Source organism: Sinohyriopsis cumingii, chromosome 6, assembly GCF_028554795.1.
Source record: "Sinohyriopsis cumingii isolate HCF-2022 chromosome 6, ASM2855479v2, whole genome shotgun sequence".
Classification (NCBI taxonomy): Eukaryota; Metazoa; Mollusca; class Bivalvia; order Unionida; family Unionidae; genus Sinohyriopsis; species Sinohyriopsis cumingii.
This window is the reverse complement of record NC_142966.1, coordinates 155,859,747-155,877,905: the sequence shown is the minus strand read 5'-3', so window position 1 is coordinate 155,877,905 and position 18,159 is coordinate 155,859,747. Positions and strand designations below refer to the sequence as shown.

Sequence of the window (18,159 nt, the reverse complement as noted above, 5' to 3'; positions counted from 1 at the left end):
GCATGCTAAACATTATTCGCCAACATGGGGCCGATGATTTTTGATGACGCTAACAGAGTCGGTTGGATAACATCGAAGCCATTTAAGATAGACGAGTGTAAATAAGTTGAGATGTAAACTAACAGAGAAATTTAAAATAGTTAAACAGTTTACATGCCACATACGTTTGTGTGTCTCAGCGTTCATGACAGCATATATCTTGTACATATTTACATGCATACACATTATAAAAACGAATATTAGGAGTTTAATGTGTCCTTACTGGTACATGTTGGAACAATCTCTAAATTATTACCATAAATTCCCTGGCGTAAACTGTATGAATGGCGCACTTAACAACAGTAAAGTGCATTTTCTGTACCTAAAACATGCCATAATTACAAATAATGTATGTGTATATCTACATTGTGTTAGATAGTCAGGGCCAATACCATATTGGATCGTTCAAGTTAATCAGTTACTATGAAACCTAATCCGGCACATGGAAGCAGAAGCTATCATAAATTGCAATTGATTTCAATAGCAATTTAATAAACTAACCTCTTCTTGTTGATTTTGTAAAACGTACATCTGCGATAGATGACGTGAATGGTGGCTGAAAGATACCGCAAGTAGAATATTGTTGGGGGTCTTTGATATTTTTTTTAATGATATTATACTGAGATAATACAAATGTTATGAAAGAAGACCAGGTATAGAACTCATTACTTCAACCCAGTCAATTAAAAAACATATTTTGTTCCTACTGATTATGAATTGATTAGTCAAGGCATCTGATATACAATTTTTAATTCAATCATATAAATTTGGACCATTTTTGTCCGCGCAGTGTTTCCGTTGTACCATATTCCTTTCATAAGATCCCACGTGGCCCTTGTCAATCACATATCGGCTATTACGGAAAAGGTTATACCCGTTATTTTCCTGCGAAAACCGTTCCTATTTCATACTTGTCTTCATAATGATTAAATCATTCATCTGACTTGAGACACGTGCCAAAACTATCACAGAGAAATAGCACAGTTCACGGATTAGAGTGCGGGTTTTCGTCTTAAGGAAAACAACAAAACTAAAACAACAAAAACGAAAAAAATATTTTAAATATTTTAAGATATAAATTGAAAATGAAACGATCAAAAAGTCTCTTATCCTTTAAATATTTATGTTATCGCCTGAAATTCCATTGTACATGATGATACTGAATAGTATTTCATTTTATGTATTATGAACAAACACTGATTGTTTCAAGTACCACTTGTTTAATATTTTCATATGCTACATACTGTATTGATACAGTGTAATAATTATAGTGATACTTTAGTGAATGAAAGTTGAATACCCTCAACATGCGCACTTCCGCTGCAGAAAGTTAATTTTGACAACTATAAAGCATGCGATATGGATATCACGCATAGACTATATTTAGGACATAAATATCATTTGTAAAGAGCTCAAATTGGTGTCTTGTGGCATTATTACATTGCGTAAACATGGAAAGCTACAAGGTATCAATATCTACACATACGGTATCATTCCATAATTTGCTATTACTTATAACATTGTATAAAATTAAAACGTCACAGAAGAAAAAATTATTCATTCGACCATACGAAGAATGCCATCCCATTGGTGTCTCTAACCTGAGCACTAATGCGATAGACAGCTTTGCAGTTCCTTGTTATTATTGGCTCTGGTGTTTTCCCTGTTGGGTTTGATAGTTTTGTTTGTTGACACAATAACCATGATAAAAGACGTGGTGTTCCAGAAGGAACCTTTACATATTACAGTAACTTCCGTTTTAGAATATAAATTTCCGTGAATAGTACCTACATCTTCGTGCTGGGGCTAATAGAAATATATTACATTTAGCTTTGTGTTGGTATTGGAAAAGTAGAGGAACACTATCGTAAGACTTCTACGCCCAAGAGTCTATCATTGTTTAAAGGGAAGTACAAGCTAAGATATAATATATACACATTGCATAAAACTCATCGCATTTATTACATCTGTAAAACTGAAGCATAAATGAACTAACAATTTAGTAGAGATCAACTTTTAATTTTTTAGTGGTATTAAACTAGGCCCAGTCTGCGTGAGTTTGCGAAAATGAAAAGGGACTAGTAGTAAGAGTAGTAAATAAAAACGTTAGTAGCTTATTTTGAGCCAGTCCACCATCAATACCGAATATTATTTAGAATGTGTAGATACTCATTAAGTCTTTCTGCTAAATGCAATGTCTACATAAAAGAGACACAAAGATTTAAAAACATTCAGACGTGGCAAATTAAGTCAAACACCATATGTTGCAGATTAAAAGAAAGGAAGATTTATTGTATTGCCTTAAGTCATCTAATTAGAGAAGATTGCTTGTATGTCAACACAAGTATGTTACAAATTCTTGTGTGCACATGAGGTCAACGTCTAATGAAAACATCAACCCTTATTCAGTAATGACAACCGTCATCTTGTAATTGACACATATTAATTGTATTTCAAATCTGAGCATTCATTTAGCCTTTATATTCTACTCTTGGTTCGATGTTAGGAAGGGTGCGGTGGGACCTATTCATTATTGGCTTTGCAGCCAATTTTCAAACCAGTGAATCGCGATAAATTCCAAGCATTGTTCTTCTCAACATACTGACAAAATGTATAATTTCACCACTGAAGACACTGAATTACCCTATGAGTACTGTGTGGAATTTATTGGTGTGGATATTGAATCTATCTCACGTAAATTTAACAAATACATATCTACGACAATGTCTCAACCGTTATTTGTCCATTAATATTAAGATATTGATCTTCAAAAACTTTATTAGGTCACACTTAAAACATCGCCCCCTTGTTTAGCATTTCTGTGTCAAGCATTAATTCTGACAAAATGGAGAAAAAATAACAGTATAAGACACAATGATTGAATTTTGATGATTTTAATTGCTCATATGATTCTCTGTTTAGAAAACCAAATGTTTATATTTTACATATCAGTACCTTAAGACACACTGCAGCCAAAATACATGATATACTTCACATGAAAGCACATATTTTTCAATAATCTGGTCACATTCAAAGAAAGCAACCATAATTTCAGATATCAAAATTTGGCAACAATACTAAGAGTACATATAACACGGTATGGTAAGATTTCTTTTAAATGTGAAACGGCTTCTCCCAGTCTGATACAGCCTGCCCAATGAATTAAAATTACATAGAATTTGAATTAGTTCAGCATGAAGATACAGACATAGTAAGGGCCCTAAAAGTAAATTTTAATTTATTATATTTAAATTGTATGAACCATCATTTCCTGATATCTTAATTTTCAATATGGCCTTTGTACATGCATTTTGCTAACAATCATTTTACTAACAAATCCTCATATTCTTATCCCAATTTTCAGGTGGATTCCTTCTTTCATCTGTTACATATGTACATGCGTTTTATTTATTTAACACATCTGCATGTTGTATATATTTTTGCTTGTCTTTAGTTCTGGGAAGAAGGAAATTAAATATTGCAAAAGTAGCTGACAGGAATAAATTTAGGTCCAAAAGAAATAAATCTATCGAAATATAACAATGGGGTTTCTTTTTATTTCGCTTCTTCTTAAACATGTTTCGGCCACAAATGTATAAAACACAATATCTTATTTCGGTATGCCTACAGAATACTTCATTCGTATATCACTGACGGGGAATAATGGCAGCTGCCATTTATTACGTTGGCATACCGATCTAAGACATTTTGTCTATTTCATTCCAGAATCGTATCAGATATAAAGAAATAGGACACACTTCTGTAGATAATACCATGCTGAACCTAATTTATCTTCGTGTTGATAAATTTTAGCAAACTCTGTCGGTGATTAGAAATGCCGAACCACTCATTTGTCTTCTATTATTGCATACTGCACAATGTACACTGTCGTTCTTAGTGTGACTTGGTACTAAAGATATGAAACTGTTTACTTTTCAGAGTTTGTACAATATAAATTCGAAGTTATTCTGACAAACAGGCCAATAAAGTAGTAAAGAAAATGGTAATAATTTTAAAAACAGTAATAAGTATGTACCATAGCAATCACACATAAAACACAGAGCTATTACACTGTGGTACATAATAATGAAAGGCACAAAACAGTCATACCAAAGTAATTACTTATGCTATCCTTAGGCTGTATTCTAGCTGTTAAAGACTGACAAAATGAAGAAAATTTTAATAGGAAAACGGTATAACGTTGGTCAGAACAAATCAGTTGTTTCAAATCTGGACAGTTGATTGGGAAGCAATTAACAGCCCCATAGTTGGTGGGAAAATATTTGGACCTTTCTTTTTAAATCATCAGTAGGCGAAAATCATTTACCTCAGTTCATTGAAACAATATAACTGAAATCATAAAAGACAATCTTTCAAAGAAGATTAAGTATTATTTTGAAAATATATTTACAGGTGAGACAGTTATTTCCGATTGGAACAATTCAGTGCTACATATTGGACCAAGCTGACCACCGTTATAGCAGTAAAGTATTGTCGTTTTTGGTACCAATGTCGTCACACAGTATTAAACGAAACTTGATTCATGCGTGAGCACAGCACTTTGTCAAAAAATGTATACCGGATCTTATGTACTACATTATATTATTGAAATTGTATGTCTCGGATAAATATTTTTTACTTTCTTTTCAGATATACTAAAGTTGTAGTAAATATTAACGTCATCTTTGGAGCAGGTTATATTCTGAGTTAGACCTAACTGAGTTAGTTAACTTGTGTCCAATGAATCATTCAATGACTATACAAAATCCCAACAAAACCTTATGAGAATATCAGCTATTGGCATGTGTAAGGGAGATAACATTTAACGGTTACATTCTATTTAGAACAGACTGCACACGCGAGTTCTCGTCCGTTGACGTACGGTGGACATCTCAATGCGCCGCATATGACATCCACTAGGTAAATCACGTGACCATTTAGGTTGGTTTCCCCACCTTCAACATATTCCGGATGGCCGTCCAAACATACGTACTCTGTCGATGCAAGATAAGTGTATTTCTCTGAGATAAGGTAACCCGAATATTCAAGCGTCCATCCTGTGTAACAACTTGTTCTCCCTGGGATCATAATAGAAGAAGAACGAATGGTTCGGCAAGCAGCACATGGAACATCTCTCTGTAGAATTGCAGGCGAGAAAGGTGTAAAAGCACCCCCATAGCCTATCTCATATTCTGTACCATATACGTGTGCTCTTTCTTCATTATCGAAAGTTCCGTCTTCATATTTATCCCATGTTGGATCTTCTGGAAGGCAAAGATTATTTGGTCCGTTTCCGGTCTGGGTGTATTCTGAGCCAGCCATATATCCTGAAAGTTAATTCGAAACGTTGCATTAAATGGAACTCGGCAGTAACGCTTGTCTGGTGCTAGATGAAGTAAGTGTGCTATGAAATTTATTAGACTGGTGTGATAGAGAACTTTGCTCAAAAGCAGAATTGCTGAAAGAGGGGGCCAAAAGGACGACATTACACTATGTACCATCTGGAGGTGTAGGGTCTGATTTCGTTCTAATCTTAAATCCCCATAGTGCTCAATTCTATACAGGAACATAGTTCGTCTCCCTTTTATCACAGCATCCTGCCTTACACCTGGTACAATAATAAACTGTCGTGCCTTTCAAGGGTAGCTAAGCCAACACGTAATCGTGACGTTACAATTTGGGTATCACGGCACCCCTGGAACTTGGCTGTGGAAGTTAAATTCTAAACTTCCGTAAACTTGAATTTTTTAAAATTTGACATGGTTGTCTCAACAGCATATGCAACATTATTACTAAATGCATACGAAAATGTGATTCACTTCTACTGAATCAGATTTTATGATTGATTGATTGATTGATTGTTTTTTAACTGCGCATCAGCACTTTTAGGCTATTTAGCGCCAAACAAAGTGTTATTTGTATAATCTTTTAAAACTTATAAAAGGTCCTATATCGACCAGCGATATAAAAGAACAAATGGTTGAAATTAAAAACGGTAAGATGGTAACGGTGCAAAATAAAGCTTCCCGATCAACGGGAGATGTAAAAAAGATGAATAGGTATTAAAATGGGACGGTGTATATATTGCATAAAACTGCACAAGGTGATAGCATGATAGTCAGAGTTTAGAGTAAATATTTACGGCTTTCAAGAACTCTATAATACGAGTGATGTTTATATTATCAAAAAGTTCTTTCATGTCATGCACAATGTAATAACGAATTTGAAACCGTTTGCATTGGCCCAATTTTGAATTTTGTTTATATTTTGCTGCAGTTGTCTTTCAACTGTATGCATGTGCTTTGACCGATAACATATTAGAAAATCATCAACGTATAACGAGCAATCCACACCAGGAGTCAAACACTTGGTGATGCTATTAATTTTTATGTTAAAGAGCGTCACAGATAAAATACTGCCCTGGGGCACACCCATCTCTTGCTCGTGCAGATCTGAGAGGGTAGAGCCCACTCGTACTTTGAATTCTCTGTCTGAGAGGAAGTTGGATATGAAAGAGGGCAGACGGCCTTTTAGACCTAGATCGTTCAGGTCATTTAGTATCCCGTACTTCCATGTCGTGTCATAGGCCTTTTCTAAATCAAAGAAAACCGCTACTAAATGTTCTTTCTTAATGAATGCATCGCGAATAAATGTTTCCAGTCTAACCAGATGATCATTGGTGCTCCGGCCATATCGAAAGCCACTTTGGAAAGGAGATATTAAACTGTTAGTTTCCAAATACCAGACAAGCCGAGAATTGATCATTCGTTCCATTGTTTTGCATACACAGCTTGTGATTACAATTGGTCGATAGCTGTTGGGGACTGGTATTACAATTGCTTCTTTCCAGATTTTTGGTACATTACCAGTAATCCATAAATCATTGAAGAGTTTCAAAAGAGATGTTAAAGATGATTCTGGAAGGTGTTTCAAAAACTGGTAATGTATTTCGTCAGGCCCAGCGGAAGTATCATGGACCTTATCTAAAGCCTCCCTAAGCTCCGATAGTGAGAACAATTGATTATAACTTTCCGAGTTGTTGGATGTGAATTTTAAACGTGACTTTTCTTTTTGAGTTTTAAGTTTTCGGAAGGCTTCTGAATAATTAGATCATGAGGAATTTTTCGAGAAACTGTCAGCAAGAATTTTTGCAATGTCATGTTTTGAACTAAAGTTGTTATTGTTCAGTGTCAGATGTCGGAGAGGGTTTTGTTTTCTCTTTCCGTTTATTTTGCATATAGTGTCCCAAACTTTCTTAACAGAAGAACGAGAGTTTAAAGAAGAAACATATTTCTCCCATGATGCTCTTTTACTTTCTTTGATTGTGCGGCGAGCTTTGGCCCGGACAATGCGATATATATTTAAGTTTTCGGGCGTCGGGTGATTATTGAATTTTTTTAATGCTTCTCGGCGTTGCCGTATGGCTTCCTTACATTCCTTAGTGAGCCAAGGTTTTAGGGTTCTTTTACAGTTTGTTGAGGACTTGGGGATAGATTCTTCTGCAATGTCGGTTAAAATAGATGTAAAATGCTGAATGGGATCGTTAACATTCAAAACTGTATCCTCATTCAGCCTAGTTTTACAGAGTGTTTCGAACTTGGCCCAGTCGGCCTTCTTTAAATTCCATTGTGGAATTACTTCATCAATTGTAGAGTTATGATTTACAAGGGAGACTGGGAAGTGATCGCTGCTGTGAAGGTCATCAGCGACCTTCCATTCATAGTCCAAAAGCAGCGAAGGTGAACAAATTGTCAAATCGATGCATGTGTATGTACCCGTGCCTGGGTGTAAATATGTAGGTGTTTTGGTATTATATAGACACAGATCGTGTCTAGAAATAAGGTCTTTAACTTTGTGACCTCTGCCACTTATATGATTCGATCCCCATAAAATGGTATGGGCATTAAAATCCCCGAGTAAAACAAATGGCGCGGAAAGCTGTTGAACAAGGTCGTCTAATTCGTTTGGTACTAGGTTAGTGTTTGGTGGTAAGTAAATAGAGCAAAATGTAATCACTCGATGTAGAATGACGCTTACAGCAACGGCTTGTAAATTGGTGTTTAAATGAATGAAGCTATGAGGAGCTCTGTTGTTCGCAATAACAGAAACTCCTCCTGATGCCCTATCAACATTTGGAGAGCAGTTGTTAAACAGGGAGTAGTTTTTAAATGTGATATTGTCCGTATCTTTCAAGAATGTTTCTTGAAGGCATAGTACCGCAGGATCATGTTCGTTTAAAAGCAGGAGAATATCATTGTAATTTGCTTTAACTCCTCGACAATTCCATTGTATGATAGTGTTTTTCATTATAAATTTAAATTAAAGATTGTGGAGCTAGGTTAGACCTTTCGCAGAGGGAATTTGTTTTGTTATTTCTCTGGAGGAAGTACGGGGGTGAATTTTTTATTTGTAGGTCTGGAGTTCCCTTGGGCGCATGGAGCAGATTCTTCTGCATCCATGCTCTCGATGTCTCCAAACCTGTTATAAAGTTTGATGGGGTCATCTGACCCCTTTTGTTGCCTGTTTCCATGAGATTTATTTTGGTTGTTTGGTGATTTAGGTTGTTGGGTATTGCTGAATGTAGTTTGCGTAGATGCCGTGTTTCTCTGTGATTGGTAATGAGGGGTGTTTGAGCTTGGCGTTGAATCGGATGCTTCTGTTTGTGTTTGAGCGTCCTTCGTTGTTTTAGGATTGCTCTTCACTACAGTGGAGAAGGATGGGCCAGGATGGGCTGTTTTCGCCTGTACAAGTTTTCTGGCATCTGGATAGGGAATATTATTTGTGTATTTTACCCTCTGAATTTCCTTCTCCTGTTTCCAGGTATCGCAATCCTTGGAATTTGCGTGGTGCTCTTTTCCACAGTTGACACAATGCGGAGTTGCTCTACAGTCAGCTTCCTGATGAGAATTTTCTCCGCATCGGCCACATATTTGGCTTTTAGAGCAGCTGTCTTCGTGATGGCCGTATTTTTGACACTTATAACATCGAAGGGGGTTTGGAATGTAGATGTCAACCTTCACTTGCAAGAAGCCAACTTTGACCACTTTGGGTACAGTTGGCTTGTTGAAGGTGAGTACAATGGTGTTGGTGTCCTGCAGGTTATTATTACGTTTGATACGTATTCGACGGACTGCAGTGACACCTTCACTTTTCATTCCTTCAATGATATCTGCGTCGGTGACTCCAGCCAAGTCACGACAGCGAATCACGCCTTTGGACGTATTGAGTGTGGTGTGAGCGAATGAGGTCACTGGAATATCGAAGAAAATTTTTATCTTCTTGATATTGTCTGACTGACCTCGTCGCTCACATTTTACGAGAAGGCAACCCGATTTCATTTTTTTGACACTCTTTGGCGTACCAATCAAACCTGTAATTGTTTTCTCGATCACAAACGGACAGAGTGAAGCAAGGGATTTTGCGGCATCTTTAGATTGTATTACCATGAAGCGTGGAAATGTGTCCACACTACATGGTTCGTCGCCCGAGTCAGATAAAGTTTTCGTACGTTTATTTTGACTTTTTTTGGAAATATCCATTTTGGTCAGATTAAAAATTCAGCACCCGTGCTCCCCACCCACCAAGGAGCCCAACAAGGGGACACTTTTCAAGTGTCAGGGATACACAGATGCCATACTCAGTTGATAAAATTATCTTTGATTGACCCTGAAGTCGCCAATTTCTAAGGTCGGTAAAATTACCCCCCGATTGACCCGTTAAGCCACCGCCTTCTAGAAAGTCTTCTAAGACTTGGAAAAGGGAAAGATAAAGGACTAGAATACAGGGGCAACGGTGGTATCAAGAGAGATACAAGGAGAAAGATAAAGGAGGTGAGAGAGTAAATAAAGACTTCCTAGGGCTCGGCGTGACCAGCCGATTTGTCGGAACCGGGCCCATCCGGACCACCCGTCTAAGAGAAGTAGAGGCCAAAGTAGTGTATTGCAGGAAAAGCCTCTGCTCAACTACCAGGATCCTTTCCTCCTCCGACAAGGGACGCAACCCACGGCAAACAGGTTGCCTCTACTTAGTCGCCTTTTACGACACGTAGCGAGGCACGTCGGGCCAATTCTACAACCCCGGACCCGCAGGGGGGCAGATTTTATGAATGATGCAGATAGTTACATGCTTCAGAAAACCATAAAATGACGGTTATACTGATTTAGAGATGATGATGTTAGTTTTCTTAAATATTACTAGTTTTATTAGGTGCAAATGAGCTTTTCTACAATCAAAAATTGTAAGTATCGACAATAATAGAAAAGAAGTCTAATAATTTGTTCTCTAAGTCATTTTCTACTACTAGAAAGTGCTAATTATAAACTTGTAACAGAAAATGATTTCCGAAGATTAGAAAATCAGAATAAGTCTAGATCAAAAATACCAATTTTATACTCGTAGAAATCATGTTTCATTATTAGAGAAACATATTAACAAACGGTAATATCGTCCACAAGTGATTGCCATATAGCTTACCTCTATATACTAAGTCTGTACCATTTCCAGGACAAACAGTTCTACCCCATCTGACATAAGTCGTACCACCGTCTGGAAACAGACAAGAAAAAACAAAACATACTTTAAAATTAGGTAGTTAATATTACTACTCTTTGCACAATCCAACACGCTAGGAGCATAGGATAGTTAACAGTACGCCGTCATTTTGAAGATATTAGGCACAAGGGGGATGAAATATAATAAATAAAATATTAATAATGTGGACTACTCTGGAATTATTGGGGATTAATGATAAAAAGTCAATATGATTAACGTTGTGAGCTACTCTGGGGACATGAGAAACTGGGTCATTATAGCTACAATGTCCTGCCATATTCGAATACGTCGGACGGTATGGCGTCTAATAGGAATTGGCTATTGTGAGTCGCTGTAGAGATCTAACACGCTTAATTACAATGCAACACATATCTTTACTAACTTATGATATAAACCCCTTAGACTTAGTGCTGAGAGTTCTAGACCGAATAAAATCAGCCCCAAACCTAGGATAATGACTGGCAGTAGAGGGGTTGATATCGCCATTTCTTCAAAACCTAAAAAACTGTTGTCACTAGAATTTCTCGCTGCTCTTCAGATACCATCAGCTGAAGGGTTATGTTGGCGATATTTACATATTATTTTCGGATTCAGTCCTCTTCTTGGCGACTTATAAATCCATGTGGGAATAACAGAACTGTCTGTTCTGTGGCCATTTTGAATTTCGCGCAAGATACGGCTGTCACTAAAAAACTGGTGAGTGTCTAAACAGTACGCAGGTGTCTTCCGGAGAGATTTCCATGCAGTAAAATTGCACATTTTAATAAGCAGGTGACATATCATCCACCAGTATAACACAAATTTGATGGGCTGATTGATCCGACTATGAAAGTTCAAACGACTAGGTGAAACTCAGAGCCACCGGTCTTGTATGATTATGTAGCTGAAGGAGTCGTGTTTTCTACATGGTCAGTTCCATGTATCGAACATGGTTCCCAGTAGACTGAGACTATAATCATAGCAAAATTCTGAAACGTAACAAGGAATTTAGAGTAGAGTATGATAAATAACATGGCCAAGACTAAAAGTGATCCTAAAATTCCGAAACGCGTTGAATTTAGAGGAAACTGAACAACGCCCAGAGAATTTAATTAAAATTCCTGAGCGGAATCCATCCCCCCAAGCAAATTCATTTGTGAAGTTTATTATTTAATGCTTAGTGCGAGTGGTAAGTTGATAGTGCACGTAATGAGATATATTGGAGAAAAACAGCTCAACTCTGAAATTGGTTTAGTCTTAGCAATGTGGAGTTGAAAGAGATCTACACTGATGCCATTTTTATAAGACACCTGTCCGTAAAGGTTATCTTGACAAAACAACATTAAATATTTAACACTTTTTCCTGTTTAGACAAGACACGTGAAGCTGGTGTGGACACATCCCTAATGGTGACATTTGAGTCTTCGAGAGCACTTTTGATAAGTTATAATACCTTGTAAACAACGTTGTTCGAATTTCTATCATGAAATTGTTAAATTAAATAGCATTTAAATTCCTTTTAACTACCTAATTCCTGGGATTCCTACAACAGTACACACACACACACACACACACACACACACACATATATATATATATATATATATATATATATATATATATATATATATATATATATATATATAGGAACATAATATTGACATCAGGCACGTTAAGGGAAAAGATACTTTAATAGGATATGCACTTTCCCCTGTATAACACTGTATTTTTTTATGAACACTGTGTGTAATTCATCAGAGTTCTTATGTTTTTCATTTAATCTATGGTAGAAAGAAAGCTTTATGATATAAATCTTTCTTTTTCTTTCTGGGGGAAGTGTTACGCATATTTGATTCAATTTGTATTTGATTTAATTTGTGTTTGATTTTATTTGATTGCTTGTGAGTTTTGGGATCTTTTTATTATCTTCACATGTCAATGTAATGTCATTTGGCTGACTAGGAATTTGATATTTTCCAGAAAATTCAGTTTTACCCGAACCTTTTCTTAAATACCTAAAAATAGAAAACTGTTTCTTTTTTTACTTAGTTCCTGGCCTTGTTTGAGGGTCATGTAAAAAAAAAAAAACTTTTATTCTCGGAGTGAAATGATTGTTCTTATCAAGAACATACATGGGCTACGTGATTTTTATATGTAAACACTTGATGGCAAGTTCATTTCTTCTATTATGACTAGTTTTGAGTTTCTCAGTTATATGTTAATTTCAGATTATTTGGGCTCTAAAAGATTAATTTGTTTCTCTGGAAATATTATTGTGTTCATACAGAATTATTGAACAAAGACATTTCTCAAATTTATTTGATCCTAAACACGTAACATTAGAATTGGGTAGCATGTCCTAATGATTATTTTGAATATTCCCCTAGTTTTTGCAATTTTTAGTGAAATCGACGGCTTTTTCTAAAATCTTTTAGAAAAAGATGGATTGATTAAACTTGCCAGAAAATAAGACCTTTCTGAGGAAAACGCTTCCTTAACGAAACAGGAAATAAGAAATATTTTGGGTCAGTATTTTGTAGAAAAGAATGTTTTGGATAAAAGTGCTTTGGTTTCGATCTGTAAGCCTGTAGCAGAATCTAATATTAAAATGAAGGAATTAGAATTAAAATAGAGGATGGAATTGGAGTTGAGTAAGCTGGAACTTCAGAAAGAAGAAAGAGAAAAACAAATTCAATTGCAATTGCAATTCGAAAAAGAAAAAGAACAAATGAAATTGGAGAAAGAAAAAAGCAAATAAAGTTACAATGTCAGAAAAAGGAGAGACAGGAGAGAGGAAAAGAAAAACAAATGCAATTATAAAAAGAACAAACACAAATGCAATTAAACAATTAGAATAAAATAAATGGAGTTGTCAAGTGAAAAGCATATTCATGCTTCAAATCCAAATGTATGTTTTGTCCTTGCAAAGAATATTAGATTAGTGCCCCCTTTCAGAGAAAAAGAAGTAGACAAATAATTTCCTTGTTTTGAAAAAGTTGCTCAAAATTTGAAATGGCCAAGGGAGCATTGGACTCAATCATTACAATGCATACTCACTGGTAAAGCTGGTGATATTTGCCGTCCACTGTCAGTTCAACAAAGTGGTGACTATGATACGGGCAAAAATCAAAATAATACTCATTTTATTTTGTGGTTGTTTCTTTAAAAGACTACAAGACAATTTCAACCATTTTTGTCAAAACTTTGACAAGTTTAATGTCTTTCATAATGCGATCAAATTAAAGTATGTTAAATATCCTATCAGAAACATGTTATCTCCCCTGAATATTTTAAAACTTTAAAAGGTCTTAAAACGTTCTAACGGATTGTGATGGAAATTTCACTGTTATTTATAAGATGTACTCGTTTTGTTTATGTTATTGTTAGACTATTCAGTATTGAATATCGACTGGGCATAGTTTACAATGTTTCTCTTTAGAATGTTTTCCCCCACGTACTTGAGGAACAAGGTTTTGTTGATACTGTTATTGTATAATTTCTATTTATGGTTTAAATAAAGAACGTCCCGTACATTTGTTGAGAACTTTGCGATTACGATATTTAAAAAGGATGCCTTACATGTTACCACTTATCGTGTTATTTTGTTCTTCAAATTTGATGGTTTGATAAATTAAAATAATTTCTTCTCAAGTGAAATATAAGAATTTACACTCATGTATGTGTGTGTGTTCTAAATTGTGCTTTATTTATACTTGTTACTGAACTACAGTGCCTATATAATTTAGAAGGATGATTGTGTACACTTTGCATTTCTAACATAGTATGCCGGTTGGCTCACTGACCTGTATCTACCCATGAATGGGGAGTAAAATGAATTAAGAATGAAAACAATAGAAAGATAGAGACTTAAAGAGGCTAAAGACACAAATAAGAGAAAAAGTACAAAGATTTTTACCCGTGATGTCCTTTGGACTATATTTTCTCTTCAGTTCCTCAACTTGTATCATAAGTACCTCAACGTCATTCTGTAAAAGAAGCCTCTTGGCCTTTTCCTCCTCTAGTCGAATACGAACAGCGTCAAGATTGGCTTGACCCACATCTTCAAAAATATTTGTCCCTACACAAGCATTTGTAACAAATAAAAGCAGCAGTCTTGTAGAGAGCATGATTGTTGTATTGCTCGTACCATACCGTAACGTCAGCGATAATGACTTTGAGAAGGTAATTTGTGCTCTATTTATACCGCAGACAGAACATTCATGTTATGTGAACGACTGCATCTGATTGGTCGTGCAGACTTTTAATGACGTCATTCAACGTTCGAAAATAATACAGGAAAGATGTTATTTGTTTGAGTAAAAATATTTATACATCAGGTGCTAAATCTCTTTGCATGGCCAGCATAAAGCGCAGATGCAGTTTTCTTCTCTGCTTGTCTACTGTTTCTGTTTGATCTTTTTTAAAGATATCCCAATTAAAACAAAAAGAATTGTTTTCGACGTCAGCAGAATCGATACATTTATTAACAAAACGCTCGCCTTTTTTGAAAACAAATTCACGTTTAACGCTTACAACCGTTGGATGGACGATGACTTAAGGAAATGTGAAATACTTGGTCCAGTATTCAGAACATATTGTTTCTTTTAGTGCCAAATATTCAGGTTACAAGGAAATTCTTTTGCATACTGATAAAGCATGGATTTCGATTTATATTGTCTTTTTTTCATTTTGTTCCATACAGAGAGCATTTTATTTCCTTTTTAGGCATTTCAAATGACTTTTATTTTTTTAATTTTCGGGCAATGGTTGTTTAGCAATTTAAGCTAAAAAATTGAACAGAAATCTTGTTCTGAAAATAATTTGATCAAACATCCCAAACTTACACTCAAATCTTGACAATTTCTAAGTTTAATAAAACGTAAAGATTATAGAACTTAAATAATTATATTCATTATATGCTCATTTTTTTCTCCGTTACCTTTACATTGACAGAATTGTTCAATATTTTAAGATGTTGCACTCACGTACGCTTCATATTGCACTCGCGTGTACCAAATAGTGTATTAGGAACTACTTTGTAAAAAAAACCATGCACACTCACGTAGTAGACGCTTTACATTTTGGCTGATTCAATTTGTTTCTGAATGAACAAAAGCAGATGTTTCGTGGACTACCACATACCAGCTACTTTGCTACATTCCGCGTTAACGTTGTTGATACAATGTTTTTAATTTAGGCTAGTTATAGATGCCAGATTTCATAAAATTGGTAGGTTAATACATATAACATGCAAGTGACAAAGCATAGGGTGTCTGCTTTGGCTGGTAATGAGCATGGCAAAAAATATACTTACAGTTTTGCATCCTGAATTTCCTCAAAATGTACTTTCTTAGTTTTGCACGTCCGAATTACATGAGCCATGCCAAGGGTTCTCAAGCTTGATTACACATTTCGAAATTGTACTCTAATTTCGGTTATATTCCAAGTGCAGTTAAATCCTCCTTACCGCACTCAAAATGAAATAAACATTATATTCCATAGCGTCTTTTTGATAGTTGCAATTGAAAGACTTCATATTTTTCCCACATTACGATTCCTAATATCAAATGATAGAAAAGAAACACGCTTGCAGACGTCAACACGCTGCTGAAATCTGATGTACTTCATGTAGAATTGGCACAGATAAATAAAGTCCACAATCACGAAATTTCGTTGAATCGACAAAAATACATAAATCTATTCATCCTAGATAAAGTGGAAACGTTGTTGCAATGCACATCCATTCACAATATGACTCCAAATTTCAATTTTAAGTAGACCAAAACGCCATTTTCTTTCAAAAGTTATATCTAGCGCGCGACTAAGTTCAAAGTTATCAGGACGGAGTTATGTGCGCATTAATAATGTTGCTGTTGTGTAATGATGAATCTGTGTATTTAGTTTGGAATACGGCATACATGTAATTACTTTGTTTCTTGTGGTGTATTTTTGTTTATTTAATTAAGCCTAAGGTAGAATGAAAACAATGAGCATATAATAAAAAGGTTACTGCCTTTGTATGGGAAAATATGAACTCGTTTTGCAGTATTTCCATCTCAATTACTCGTTCATATTTTCCCATACAAATGCAGCAACCTATAATTAGATTGGTCCCTCCAGAGGCTACAGCAGTTTACTGACCTACATATAATCCACTAATCATATCTGAAGTTTTGGGGTTTTAACATATTACTTCATGCTGAAAATGAGTCGCTAACATGGGGCCAGATGATGGCTGATGATGCTGACAAAGTCGGTTGGAAATAATCGACGCCATTTAAGGTAGAAGAATGTAAATAAGTAAAGATATTTCATGTCCACCCATAGCACATACATGCATGTGATGCCCTACAAAACGATATTTTGCAGTCCTCACCCTCTAACAATTGGAGAAACTCACAGCCTGGAAGAAGGGCCGGGGTGACAGGCTGCGGTTCAGCTCTAGCGTCCAATAATGCTGCGAGCCACCCTGGACAAGCGCATACGGGTGGCCTGCAAAGCAATTTTCGTGCCGTCTTCGATCGCAAAGTCGGTATCTTTTTCGATTCCTCTATTTGTTCGTCTCACATCCTTGACTATTGCTGCCAGAGCGGCGGATACCGCGGAGCATTTAGCTACCTTCAAGGCCGCCACTAGGCGCTTTAAGTGAACTGGCCCTAAAGTCCATTAACCGCAACGTTGGTGGCAAGGGCCTGGGCGACGGGGAACACCATCTCCAAATTTAACAAGCTACGGCTCGCCCAACCCGAAAACACTTCTCCTGCATCTGCTTGCACGACGAGCTGGTGAGTCTGCAATTGCGAGGTGTCCAAAGGTCGGCATTTTCAACCTCGGCAAATCGCCAAACTGCGTGACCCAATGGATGTATTTTGGCTCCGGGGATGCTAGCATGCCTCCGCCTTGCCTGCGGGGTCGGCTACTAATCTCTGTTCAAACGATGTCTGACGGGACGATTGCGATACTAATTGCGCTCGACAACGACCTGAATCCTGGTGTGCCGATGTAGACGACATTGTAATCTGCATAGCTGGTAATTGAAACAGGTGGGATCACGGTATCTAGGTCATGCCGGTGGACAACTTCAGACTATCGCACAGATACAGACGACGCCTTCCTAAGCATTCTGGTGAACCTCACCCAGTACGTGAGAAATGCTGAGCTATTGAATGGCATAAATCTTTTCGACACCATTGACATGAATGACCTTACTGTGTTCACCGAGATCGCCAATAGACCAAAATTCTCTGACGTAGGTTTATTTCACTCCTATTTGGTCTGGTGTACTGGGAATGTCAAGACTGTATAAAGAGTGGACGTAAATGCCCAAATGTAAACAGATATAATCGTATGGCATGTGTTCTTCTCGACGTCCTTTATTTAGTCGTGAGTTTGTCGAAATCGGCTCGACAAAAGTTCCTTAAATTGTTTCTGCTGTTATAAAGGCACCTAATTTTGGTACTGTATAAGAGGCGTTGAAATCAAAATTATCTAATTAAGGCTTCTAAAAGTACAAACTATTGATACAGTTATTAACAATTAAGTATTTTTAATAGCCGATACCGACTAAGGTTTACTGTTTCATCTCCACAA

General features: G+C 36.3%; 1 protein-coding gene across 3 annotated transcripts in view; it reads right to left on the bottom strand.

Moving 5' to 3' along the window:
• The window catches only part of LOC149798332 (uncharacterized), a 194,972-nt gene that overhangs the window by 67,493 nt on the left and 109,320 nt on the right, over window positions 1-18,159 (bottom strand). The window contains exons 1-3 of one of the 3 annotated variants that reach the window (XM_089963473.1): window positions 14,486-14,722; window positions 10,513-10,584; window positions 2,918-5,366 (exon numbers count right to left, since the gene is read on the bottom strand). In XM_089963473.1, coding sequence (XP_089819599.1) covers window positions 4,876-5,366; window positions 10,513-10,584; window positions 14,486-14,696 — 774 coding nt within the window. In that variant the 5' untranslated portion in view covers window positions 14,697-14,722 and the 3' untranslated portion in view covers window positions 2,918-4,875. Of the gene's footprint in view, window positions 1-2,917; window positions 5,367-10,512; window positions 10,585-14,485; window positions 14,723-18,159 lie in introns of those variants that run through there. The other 2 variants (XM_089963474.1, XM_089963475.1) reach the window with 2 other exon arrangements.